Below are 14,027 nucleotides of genomic sequence, written 5' to 3' on the forward strand. Positions count from 1 at the left end.
CACAATTCCCCGCAATTATTCAACGACCTGAAAATAGAACGCAATTCCGCCCGGAATCTGTTTACCATTAAGTCCATCATGTTATTCTTGACCTCGTCCATAGAGCCCGATTAATACAACTTACGCTACAAAGTAAAATGTAAACTAAGTAAAGTGTAAAGAGTACACAGTGAAATCCAGCAAAAGTTGCAGGTTTACATAAACACTCCGGAGAAACTAAATAAAAAAAAAAACAACCGGGTTCAAACAGTTGCTGACCAAGTTTTTCCATTATCTGACCGGTGTTTACAGCAAGGTGACACGCTCGGTGGATAGAACAAGTGGCGCCAAATGTGACCACACACAACATTACGTCACCATAGCCTGGATATTCGCTTTGGAAACACCCACGAGAATTTAAAGGAATGTCAACAACGTTTTGGCCATACTTGAATTGACAATAAATTGAAGCAATCTGGCGACCAAGATGATGATTGGTCAAAGAATGGGTTTATATTAGTCACATTTTGTATGAGTAAAGTTTGAATTTCATTCTCCCCCACAGAAAAAAGTATTGACGTGTGTTGCAAAACTGATTATTTAACAGGACACAAAATTTATGAAATAGGGGCAATAAAAATTATTAAGAGATAAACTGAGTTTATGGCTAACACGTTATCAGTAAGTGGATTGCGCCCCATTCAATTCGTGTGATAGGTGCCGAAACTGAATAATTCGCCAACTCACTCCCGCAATCTGAATCTACCGAGCACCCACAATGAACAATTCACTATTTATCACCGATTTTTGTTTTAAAACCGTTTCATTTTTTTTCGCTCGGCCCCCATCGAAAGAGGCGTAATAAAGATTATGCATCGGATAAAGTTTCCGAGGATGTAACAATAGCGACCGGCTAACTTGTGGGCGTCATTTTCAATATCAGCTGTGGCTTAAGTCACGAACCAAAGATAAAACGCCAGAAGCCGAGTCTCCGACGATACCGTATCAATTCTACGAACATAGCGACTTGAAAGTGCAAAAATTCCGCAATTACTTTTTCATTACCGGAAACTATTTTTAGAATTAAGGTGCTGCAAATTAATGATTCATGAAAGATTATGAAAAAAACAACAATGGTTAAAAAAGATAATTAACTTCTGTACTTGGATAAATAACAAGACTGTCGAGTTGAGAATAAAAAATTTTGATGTTTTTATAAAAGGTTTAATTGAATATTCTAAATTAGTTTTAAATAGTATACACATCATTAAATCATTTCATTAAATGAAATAATACAGCTTGATTCGCATTATTTAGTTTTTAAAATTTATATTCGGTATTAATCACTTTTTAACCGAACTTATTTATGCAACTACATATACATAACAATTTAATAAATTAGTTAACAAAGCATCTGTTTAAGACTGTAATTCCAGTTCCAGATGGAGAAAAAAATTGAGTTAAGTGTCCAGAACTCATTTTTTTACAATCTTGGTTGCTGTAAATTGCATTTTGATCGTTACTGAAGAATCCACGAAAATTGACATGCCTTTTACGAAAAAAAAAAAAAATTGAGGTACCCACTAAATATGAAATTCAATATAACTTTAATGTAAAAAAAAATTAATTAAACAATTACAATTAGTTGAGAAAATTGTTAATAATAAATGGAGATAACATTTTCCTTGAAATTGTTTATTTCCCTTTTTATTGCACTGTGTTCACATGGAAGCCCAAGTTGGCACCACGGTTCTTTAAATAGCGAATTCGACCTTGACCACAGCTAAATATAATCATGAATTCGTTATTGAATAAACAAACAATTATGCGATATCGGAAAATGAGGAAAACAAATTTCGTAAACATCCTGACCCGTACAACAGGAAAAACCTTGTGTGTCGGGTCGTACAGGAGAAATTTTAACTATCTCAAGTTCCAAAGTAAAAGAGGCGTCAACTGTAATCGTACGCTGAGACTTTACATGTAGAAAAGCACAAAGCACAAGACGCATTGTTCATTCGTATTCAGCCATGAAAAAAAGCGTGAATATTTCATCCTCTATTGCTAGACGAGTAAATAAAACCCACAAAAATCGCATTTTGCATATTACGGGGAATGGAGATGGAAAAATGGCTGGCAGTCGTCACTAATAAAACGGCCATTAATCGGGACGTTCCACGAGAGCACATGTGTGCAGTAAAAGTGGCATTAATGTCCGTCTTGGAACACAATGCTGGCCAATGTCTGGTTCTGGTCTCGCGGCGAAACACGGCGCACGCACAATAGAACGAAAACTCGTAAAATCCGTCTCTGGAATGGCCGTAACTGCGGATCCAGCAGACCATGGTAATGTGGTATTGTTCGCGTTTTGCACTCCTCCCAAGATTGTTACACGCTTTTTTACCTACACTAATTTGTAATCGCGTTGTTTGCTTCCCTCTATTAATAGAATTGTTTAATGTGCGTGAATATTTGTCGGGGTGCATTCACCAAAATTTTAAAAAGGTGCACATTTTGTATTTGGTTTTCTCCGGTTTTATTTGAGGACCGCCCTCGTTGTTGAAAAAATTGCTACTCTTTTGTCCCACACAACAGTCTTCAAGCTGTTACCACAGTAATGATGCATCTACCTTGAGGATGAATAAGATTGTGCTGACGGTTGTGATGCTCCACACAAATACAAGGATAATATTTGTTGTTAATCCAAACGATTTTTTTTAATTTAAATTGCTATTTTTTAAGCTTAATATTTCAAACTTTATAAATATAAATTAAATATTTTATTTTATTATTTTTTTATTTAAAATGTTATTTTTAATTTTTAAGCTTAATATTTGTAAAATAATAAATTTTAAATCAAATAATTTAATTCAGGATTTCTCAAAATTTTGCATATTTATCTAAAAAAATGGTTGAAATTTACATTTTTTCCTCGTCTGAATTTTGAACAAATTAATTACAATCAAAATTTAACTACAAATCATACAATATTATTTAGGCCTTACTTCAAAATTATTTTATAAAAACATTCCCATTTAGAAGCTTTCAATACAAGGATTATTTTAACTTAAATTATTATTTTTTTAACATTCAAATTTATTTAGGATTTCTTATAATTTTGTGTATTAAAAAAAATTGTTGAAATTTTTAATATTTCTTAGTCCCTTTTTTAATTTAAAATTAAGTACAAATTACACAATATTATTTAGACAGTACTCCTAAAAAAATATTTTACAAAAACTTTCCTATTTTGAAGCTTTCAATCGCCTGAGCTGGATCCCAAATTTTACGAAACACCCCGTAGAGACAAATAAACAATTAGATGCAGAGCAGCAATAAAAATTATCCTTTCCACAACATACAAAATGAACCGGTAATTAAATCAATTTTTGCTGGTAATAACGTGCAATTACCAGCAATAAAATCCAACTAACGTCCCCTTGGCAAACTTGAAAGTATTTTTTATATCATTTTGATTTAATTTCGTCCGGAGTAACAATTATGCGACGGCCTTGGGGCTTTTTAACTTTACTACGTTCTAAAAATACCGTCCCACACGAACCGCATCGGATAGATAAATATAAACGGGGTGTTGTATTTTTAACAAGACTGAATTTAAAACATGCTTTTTTATGTTCCTGTTGATAATTCGTGTCGTACAAGTGGCTAACAGAAATAAAATTGGTGTGGCACTTACTTTTCTCAACATAGCAAATAAAACTTAACTTCAAATTATATAGCAACAAGTTTCTTGTGGAAGTGAAGTATAAATTAAAGAATTAAACCAAAACTACAAAATATATTTGAAATTTAAAATGGCAAAGTATAATTTTACTCTTTTATGACACACTCTATATATTCAAGATGGTGAGGATGCTGTGAAGAACTTGACCCAGCAAAAGATGGTCTGGTTAAAAATGTTCTCGTACACAATGTTTTTATTATTTCCAATGCAGACGAAGAACATCTGTGCAATTTAAATATAGCCAATGTTGTTTTATTCTTTTTAAAAGCCCGCTTAACACCGTACAATAACGAGCGTTATCGCATACATTTTAAAAATAAACACTCTTATTTACCAGTTTGATAAAATTGTCCAACCCACACGATCATATCTAGTAAACAACGTTAAAAATATACATATACACATTTCAAGCGTACAACAAGCTAAAGAAGGGATTGCCGGTATAAATTATGTCTAAAGCCAACGTAAGCCGATTATAACTTTGAATAAATTCTAAGATCCCAATTGAGACTTTATTTTTTTATTATTTAACATTAAGTGTCTGTGTTACACGCAAATTAAAGTAAATAATTTACAAAGCATCGAAATTATGTGCATGTTTGTAGACAAAATGACGTTGCCGTTTGCCCTTTTTATTGTTTAATGAGTAATGTAATTTCCCGGCAACATCCATTTACGCCATATATGAAATCAATAAATTGTGCATGTTATTTCCTCGACAGACAGTTCTCCAATATCATACATATTAATATTTTATTCCAAACGAATTCGCAATAGAACATGCTGAGCGCACTTCCTTGCATTTTGCAAAATTAAAACCACTTCCCGCTCACGTCTCACTTGAAACAATACATTAGCAAAATATATTGCTACGAGATGGTGGCCATGATTTTACATGCAGACACACATAAAACTTATGAAAATGGAAAAATCCTATTCTTGTATCAGCATAATGCAAGATGTCACTTAGAGGGTGCTTCCTAAGCATAACGTAGGATGCCACGGCGACCATTCGTCTCGACATGGCGGATTCTGGTAATTCTTAAAGCAAGAAACTAAGAGTGGACAAGTGCATTTATACCTGAGGATTACTCAGTTTCAATTGTCTAGTTGCATCACTAAACTTGAATCTAATACCTAATTCAATTTGTTTCATTAAATTTCCAGAAATAAATTATAGAAGATACATTTTTAACTCAAGAAACTAAAAGTACTTAAATAACAGATTACATAGTACTGTTTTTTATTTTCGTAAGTAAAAGTTACTTTAAATATTCATAAATATAATATTGACTTTTCAACTTTTATATGTTGGAAATTCTGATAAATCCGAGATAATTTTTAACACAAAGAAGTAAAAATTGACAAATATACTAAAATAACCTTAATAAACCAAATTATTCAAACTAGTTTGTCTAGTTAAATTACTAATCTTGAATCCGATTTGTTTTGCTAAATATTCACTTTTCAGCATACTTTTTAAAATACGTTCAATATTTCTGAATGCTTGTATTCTTACTTCAATAACTAAAGTGGAGTATTCAAGAATATTCTGAATAGTTCGTCAAGTTACATCATTAAATTTTAATCTAATTTAAAGTGTTTTATTCAGTCTCTATGAATAAACGTTTTATTTCTCAACATACTTGTTAAAATACATTCAGTACTTGATAATCTAGCAATTTTTAACATAAGAAATAAAAAGTCAACAAAAGCACTTAAATATACAAAAATAAAATTATGACAAGAAATTAAAAGTTAACAAAAAATACCACTATAATAATTACACGATTTGATTGGTTCACTAAACCTTGAATATAATTTTTATTGTTCTATTAAGTTCACTACAATATTCACTTCTAAACATAATAATTACATAATTTTGGCCATTTTTAATGCCTCAAACTAAAAGTGAATTAAAGCATTAAAATTCACTTTAGTTTGACTAGCAAAATTACTAAACTTGAGCCTAATTCGAATAGTTTTATTAAATCTTATAAACAAACTATTCATTTCTCAAAAATATGTTCAAATTGTAAACGATTGTTTCATCACTAAACTTGGATCTAACTGGAATTATTTTACTAAATCTCAATGAATAAACTATTCAGTTCTCAAAAGAGTTGTTAAAATATTTTCTGAACTCATTATATATTACTTTGATGAAACTTTGACACCATTAAATAACAATATTATACAGACGAGCTTTACTAAAACTATAGAATTACCCGATAACAAAGGGCAAACCGTTTTAAGTGTAAATTCTCTCCTATAGAATAGGTTCATCGGTCTCCCATTGCTGACTGAAGGCACATTTCTCTTATTTGGAACGGCATAATCAAGTCGAATTCCCAACTTAGTCATGGAATCCGTTTCCAGAACCGAGCTCGACATATTCGGATTAAGGAGACGTTTATTTTTTCTCCAGCGACACGCACCTTTTCGTTTGATTTTTTCGCTTTCATGTCGCAGCAATTAGACTCGGTAAATCCAATCGGCAATTTGCTAACAAGCCAGCGACCGAATCTGCTGATTAGGTTCGTAAATCGGGGCGCGCTAGCTAACGACACTATAACGTATCGCTAACAACTCGGCGTCGTTAACAAATGGAGCTGCTGAGAAACAACCAGGGGACTAATTACTAATTACCGCGCCCAATCCTCCGAATGCAATAAACCACCTTTGCCAGTTCGGTTTTCAACTCGGACCAAGGGGTTTTGTTTTCCTTGTGGCCGTGCGTTAATTTACGGCGGCGCGGATTCGGAAACCGAATTTTAGGGACTAACATTATATAATTGATTTGTACCCCGGTAAATAATTCAGTTAGTGTGTAGCTGGGAGATAAATAATCCGACACTACGGGAAACAAATGGATCCGGTGACATCTTGCTTTGTTGTGTTTAAGACAAATCACGTTCTAAGTGAATTAACGAAAATTGTTTCCCAAATGCTTTTACGCGGCTGCATATTCGCACACAAATTGTGCAAATGTTTTATAATGACCAAGAATCATTATTTCATTTATTAATTTATATTTTAGAAAATTAAATGTTAAGTTAAGAATGAATTTTCATTTAGTTTATCTGATTACACTACTAATCTTAGAAAATATTTACAAATGAATTATTTTAATAAGTCGGTAAGATTCTGATTAATTCTCACCACAAGAAATTATAATTTAATACGAACAAATCACAGTAAAGACAATATTCAAATCTTGAGTAGAATCCGGTAACTCTTAATGCAATTAATTAATTAATTGTAAGTAAACAGAATAACTAAAAATTATTTAGTATAATTTGTTTAAATTCAAATTTAATTCGATTTTTTATTATTTATTTAAGTCTCTATATAGATAGAAAATATCATATCTGAATATCATTATTCAAATAATTTTAAGGTTTTGGCAGATTCTAATAATTTTTAACTCAAGAAATTATAGAGTGGTGTTTAATATTATAGCAACTTTTTAAAATATTAAATATTTTAGCCATAACACTTTTATTTAAGGGGAACTATTAATCTGCTGTTGTTGCTTTATGCAGTATTATAAAAACTACCATATTATTATTTTATAAAATGTTACATATATTTTTTTGAATACCAACTTTAATTTTGACATGATTAATTTAATTATTAAATTTGTGGTAATTAATTTTACATTAACACTTTGTAAAATATCCTTTTGCTAGCTAGATTAGGTTTAATTTCAATTGATAAAATTGGATTGTTTTTTGTTATTCGAATTATCCTATTATTAATTTTCGTAGCCACCACTTGGCCACTCTTTCTAAATTTTTTAATAATACGGGAAACGATCGACTTATCTAGCCATGACCTTAGCTATCACTTCTTGTTTCTCGTTGTCTAAATTATTTTTTTAGAGTTTCACTTCGATCAATGATTAAATAATTATAATCAGCAAAAAATCAGTGTTAAATAACCAATTTAAATTCACAAAGAGCAATGAAAAACCGTAAAGTGAAAAGTTATTATAATTTTGTCCATTAAAAAAAAAGAATAAACATAGATTGACCAGTTACATAATAGACACAACAATAAGAGAAAAAACAAATTATAGGTAGAGGCATTCAATTCAACTAATACTACTCATATTTTTAATATTGTTTAATAATTTACTATAATTATGAACACTACTGTAAGTTCAAATAACTATTATTTCTAATAACTATTATATTTTCGGTACGTACATGATTAAACTTGAATTTAATTTGAATCATTTTATCGTTATAGGAAAAATATTTATTCTTAATCAAAATTGTCCAAATGCTAGATAAAAAAGTCAAAGACCGCTACAATTTATAAAAAGAATATTTCATAAAATTACATAAAATTATATAAAAATCCCTTTACTTAAACCAACATCAACTTGCTTCCTGAAACTATCCTGCATATTTCATGAAAAAATACATCACAATTTCCTTATCAAACTTCTGAGAGAATTACTAAAAATAATACACAACTCAGAAGTTGAAAACTCGATGCGGTTTACTCGAGCAGTTTTGATGTCGTAATAACTTTTTTTTTTCTTCATATAAAACATAAATTTCATCCAATGCTTTTAAAATTGCATAAGAACAAATCGATATCACATTTATTACGGAGTATCGAGAAGCACAGACGACAATAACAATCCGCCATCTCCTTTTTTCGGCATAATGTCTCGAACGACCGAAAAAGATTACAGTCTCACATGTGGCAACCTTCCAAAATTGGACATAACCGCCTCAAGTTTATTTTTACACCATTCGACCACTAGTTACGAAAGGGTCTCGCTATTTAACGTTTGTGCACCGTCGTCGAATATTGGTTAGAAAGTGCGCGAACACATTTTGATTACGGTGCCAACACGGGGAGAGTTTCAATGGACGCACTTCCTCCGGCGAATTGCAAAAGGGCAAACGATTAGCATACGAACATATATATTTTTTTTGTATTGAGAAGGCGCTTCATCAATCACGTTCCCGGTTTGAATGGCGAATTATCGGTAATTCGACAACTGCAATATTGCAAATTTATGGTAATTGACGGCAATTTTCTCCATTTAAAAATGTGATTTATTGGTGTCCATTGTTTATGTGCCGAGTCTTTGGCCACATGAAAATGCAATAACGTCGCTTAGACAAAAATGGTATGACAATATAATGACATCTGAATAATAATACTGCCTTTTACAGGATATAATTAATATATCTTTACTAAATTGTCTCTCACTTCCTTTCACTGTTATCTTAAAAAATATTACAAAAATATGAAAATATCAGTTTCGTTTTACTCGCTTGAAATATTTTCCGAACATGCACGGTGTACCATTACATATAAATTTTCACGGTGTAGCATTACTTACACTGACCACACTCTCTGTTTGGAATTACGTTTCATTTTACTTTTTTTCATTTATTCCGAATAACTAAGATTACGAGAAAAAGGTCAAATTGCTGCTTACTTTAGCGGATTTTGGTGAAAATATTTACGGTTTAGTTTACATACTTATGTTATATAAAATCTATCTAGATATATAGTCCCGAAAATGCTCAGTAAATATTGACGATTATGTGATAATTGTCAAAATAGCAAAGGTGACTCAACATAGATAAGTTTATATGCATTTTTTATATACATTAAAATTAAATATTTACCAATTAGTATAATACTTTTATATTTTTGTCATTTACATATCTGAAAATAATTGCATTGTAAATATTTATGCTATATCTATTTTTAAAATATCACTTAAAAATTTAGCAACACGAGATTATTTAATATCTACATAAACATTTTTATATCTAATTATTATTTAACAATTAAATTAAATTACAATATTTCCAGATTAAATAACACACAACTTTTTGAATATCATCCTTCGAATACCGCAGAAAATGTTCGCCGGAATCGGGCCCCAAGGCGTACCGAAAAACCACTTTAACCGAAAAAAGCCGCGGCGTCCTAAATCACGCGTGCAGAGCCGACGGAATGCGATGGAAAAAGGCTCAACGTTCCTCTCATCGAGGGTGGCCCGAAAATTGTGATCTCTCGACAACGTCTCCGACGCATTTTTCTCGGAGGCGTCTGCGGCCCCGTAGATCGATAGACGCATCTATCAGCGGAGTCAGCCTCGCAACTCACCTTGACCTACCGAATGCAGGGACCGGTTGCGAACATTTATCCCCCGGCGCCCTTTCTCCCTCGCGGGATTCATTGAATTTACGGAGTGCAAGATCCGCCGGAAGTTTCAACGCAATTTATAAGTGCGACGAATTTTAAACAATATTTAAAACTTTTAGATACTTTTATAATAATTTTGTTGAACAAGATTAGGTAAAAATTTTATTTTTTAACTTATTATTAGGAGTAAAGAGCTCAATACTCATGGTTGGATTGTAAAAATTTAGAAAATATTTTTTATAACATTCATTTAATCTTTATTTACAGCTTTCAAGTAGAAAATATTAATAGTACTGCCTTACTTGGTTGTAAAAATAGATGATAAGATGTGTAAGATACAGTAAAACATAAACAAACTATTGAAGGTGTTTATCAACCAGATGTTTCGACCGAAAATAATAAACCAGTTTATAACAAGCAGTTGTATCGATTTTATTTGTTTAACAAATAAACTATCGAATTCGGAATAAATTAAAATATTTCTAGTAATGTTATGCAATGAAAAAAAAACGACATTTTTAGATATTTTGAGAGAATATTTTAAAAATGTAAATATTTAACTGACGATGTAAATATTTTTATTTAAGATAGGACAAATATGTGAAAAATCATCAAAATATGATATTTAATTTAACAAACAACATACAAAACATAAAACATAAAAAATACGTACATTATATTACCAAAAAATCATTTCAGTATTTTTTAAGAGATTAAATAAAACTTTTATTTTAAGCAAAAAAATAATACAATAGTTTAAAACATTTTTTATAGTTATAAATGAAAAGCATTAATTCTATTTGAAATGCGATCGCGCAAATAAATTGGGGGTTCCCCTTTATTTATATTCTGATGATAGATGGTGCAGTTATATAATTTTTTTATTGAAAAAGTATCGAATTCAGAATAAATTAAAATATTTCAACCAAAATTATGCAATGAAAAAAATATATGAAAAATTGTGATATCTAATCTAAAATTAAAATATTTAACTAGTGACAAAAATATTCTTGTAAGTTAGGAGAATCAAAAAATATAATATTTAATGTAATAAAAAAAATATAAAAATACATACAATATATGTACCAAAGAAATCATTTCTATATTTTAATTAGATTAAATAAAACGGAGATTTTATCTTTTTATAGTTTTAAATTAAATGCATAAATTTTATTTAAAAAATGGTGGCGCCAATAAACTAGGGAATTCCCCGAATAAATTTCGTACATATTCCACTGGTGGCAATGATGTAGAGCTCTAACAGCAACTTATTGATGATATTCATAATGAAAAAAAGACATTTAAAGCATATTTAAAGAAAATTCGTTAGAAAAAAATAATAAATTTTGTAAACCAATAAATTAATGTATTAATATATTTTCAGTACTTTTATTTTTTCTTTTAAAATGATTGTTGTGCAAATAAAATATATTTTAAACGAGTGTTTCGGACTTGACAATCCCGATTTTTTAGTATATATTTTCAGAATACTTAGACTTAAATAAAATACAAGTTTTAAAAATAAATAAATTATTTACTTATATTTTATAAATATTTACCTGATTCTATCTGCGATCTCGATCTTGGACTTCTTCTTGGAATGAGCATGAACAGGCGAGATGCTGGTCTCGCTGCCTGAAGCCGGCGGCGACGATGACCCGGTGCTCGACGACAGACTTCCAGCCCTGCCACGCGTCGGCGGCGCCTCTCCAATCATCCCGACTGAGTGATTGGCGGAGACGGCCAGCGTCGGCTTCGGGTTCCTGTTCCTGTTGCGTTTCTTCTTCTTGCCGGCGTCGATCTCCTCGATGCGCCCAAAGATGTGGCTCGTGGGCGGCGGCGGCATCCAGTCCAGGTCCTTCTTCAGGTGGCCGCGGCCGCACCGGCAGCCGCACGCCTTGTAGGCGAGATCGTAGCCCTTCTTCGTCCAGAGGTTCTGGTGTCGTTGACGCTCGCTCCAGGACCTGGCCCTGCCGCAGGTCTTCAGATAGGCCAGTACGGTCTGTTCCCACTGATCGAAGCACTCGCGGTGCATGTACCGGCCGGCGGTGCACAGTTCGTTGTTGCAGGTCACGCGGACCGTGTCCCGCAGGTCGTCCAGGGAGATGAGCATGGGGTCGTTGTTGTTGGGGCTTAGCTGTTGCTGGACGCGCAGACAGTCCCCGGTGGGCACGCAGCACCGGGTCACGTTCGCGTCCTCCAGCCCATCGATTCCCAACAGGCCTTGAACTTGTCCGAGATGGCGTCGCGGTGCCATAACGTCACTGGTGGCGTCGCGCCAGCGGCGACCTGGTGCCAAAATATCCCTTCGTTTCAGGGTTGCAACGAACAGTTTTACTCCGCACGAATGTTCGCCGTCCAGAACGCCGGAGACGCAGTGTGTGTGTGTGTGTGTGGATGCTGTTGACCTTGCCTCGCAAATACGTTAGCGGTCACGTCTTGTAAGCGGCTCACTCGGCAGCCTACTGCAACGATGCACGCACCGCCGGGGAAAGTGGTCTGGAGGGGACGGCACCGGCCGAAAGCGAAAGGTAGGGGAAGGAGTGGGGTGGGCTTTTCGCTTTTCACTTTCGGTTTCCGCGTGCGACGCAAGCGCCGCGCCCGTCGCCGCCGCCGATTTTCACTCTCGGCAGCCCTGACCGTCGCGACGGCCGTCGGAACGGATCACCACCACGTTGCACCGCCACGGTCGCGGCCTCCTACTACTACCCGATCGTGCGGCGCTTCGCCGTCGCACATGTTAACCCGCACGGCTTCAGCAGACGCATTACTCATTGACGAATGCTGATTGTTTTAATGCACCTGACACGGAGATCGTAAAAATCATGGAGGTACTTATTGAAAATATCAAAATTTATAATATTTTCAATATCTACTTGTCGGTTTATTTCTGTTTTCCAATAGATTGTTAAAATTGTTCATCTGTATGTAATATCTTGTAAAAACGTTTTTTTTTTTTTTTTTTTGATAAGAATAAAAAAATGCATGGAATTTAAAATATTCATATTTAAATGAAATAAAAATAACTTTATGAAACATACGCACAAATTATTCTTAATTTTTAAATTCGTTCTGAAATCCGTGTCAAGAACATGTTATCGTCAGACTGAAAGACCCATTTCCTTTACAAAATTTAAAATGAAACTTTTTTTATCAAAAACGGATTTTCTCGTGGCATTTTATTTTTGTTATTAATCTAAGATAACAACTAATAAAAAATCAACTAAATTTTAAGAGCAATAAATTTCTAAAGTAATCAAATAATTGTTAAAAATTGAAAAATGATATTTTGTAATTACAAAAACCCAATATTTCAATAAAATCAAAGCAAATTCTCAACTTCCGTGGAATTTTGGAACATGTGATATATCGTCAGAAAAGTAAATTATAATTTTTTGTTTTTATATTCAGATTTATATAAGTTTTATATCAATTTCTGTTAAAACCTGATGATTCAAAAAAACATGTCTAAAACTGGCGTTTCCGATAATAGGAAGACTCCAATTGCTCAAAAAACGAATTTGATGAACATTGTTGCTTACGATGTTTTATCAAATATTCATCTATATTCAGGGTGTCAAAAAAATATGTACAAAAAATAAGATATGGACTAAGACTCTGTATCTACTCCTAGAGCAGAAGTTTTATATATAAAAAAACATTATCATCATGCACAATTAGTTTTTTACCTCTAGTTTTTTCGCAAATATGCTGGAAATACTCATTTTCATTCTAAAATTCGAATTTTACGAAAAAAGTGGGTTCATCCGAAATGGAGTTAATTTTCAAAATGTAAATATCTGAAATAAAGGAAGTTCCCATGTTGTATGAAACATTTCCAAATAGACGGATAAGTCAAAGCCCACAAGTTTTTCGTTTGATAACGATAAGAAAATACGTAAATGTAAAAAATCTTCAATATCTCCGAAATTGTTTATTTGTGAATCCATATTTATTAGTAATAATACTGAAGCTTTCATAAATAACACAAAAAAAAATATTTTGCTAAATGTAGGGTCAATATATTTGAAATCAGGTTTAAATAAAAAATTGAATAAATATCGGAAACAATTTCTTCTATTTGATTTTGTACATCTGTGTATAATACAGAAATATA

General features: G+C 32.5%; 1 protein-coding gene across 1 annotated transcript in view; it reads right to left on the bottom strand.

The window, feature by feature from the left end:
- LOC109598743 (headcase protein) overlaps positions 1-12,854 on the bottom strand; it is a 95,781-nt gene extending 82,927 nt beyond the window's left edge. The window contains exon 1 of the mRNA XM_049964970.1: positions 11,470-12,854. Within this exon, the coding sequence (XP_049820927.1) occupies positions 11,470-12,167 (698 nt within the window). The 5' untranslated portion in view covers positions 12,168-12,854. The remainder of the gene's footprint in view (positions 1-11,469) is intronic.
- Positions 12,855-14,027: the final 1,173 nt, after the last annotated feature.

Source organism: Aethina tumida, chromosome 3 (assembly GCF_024364675.1).
Source record: "Aethina tumida isolate Nest 87 chromosome 3, icAetTumi1.1, whole genome shotgun sequence".
In the NCBI taxonomy this organism is placed as follows: domain Eukaryota; kingdom Metazoa; phylum Arthropoda; class Insecta; order Coleoptera; family Nitidulidae; genus Aethina; species Aethina tumida.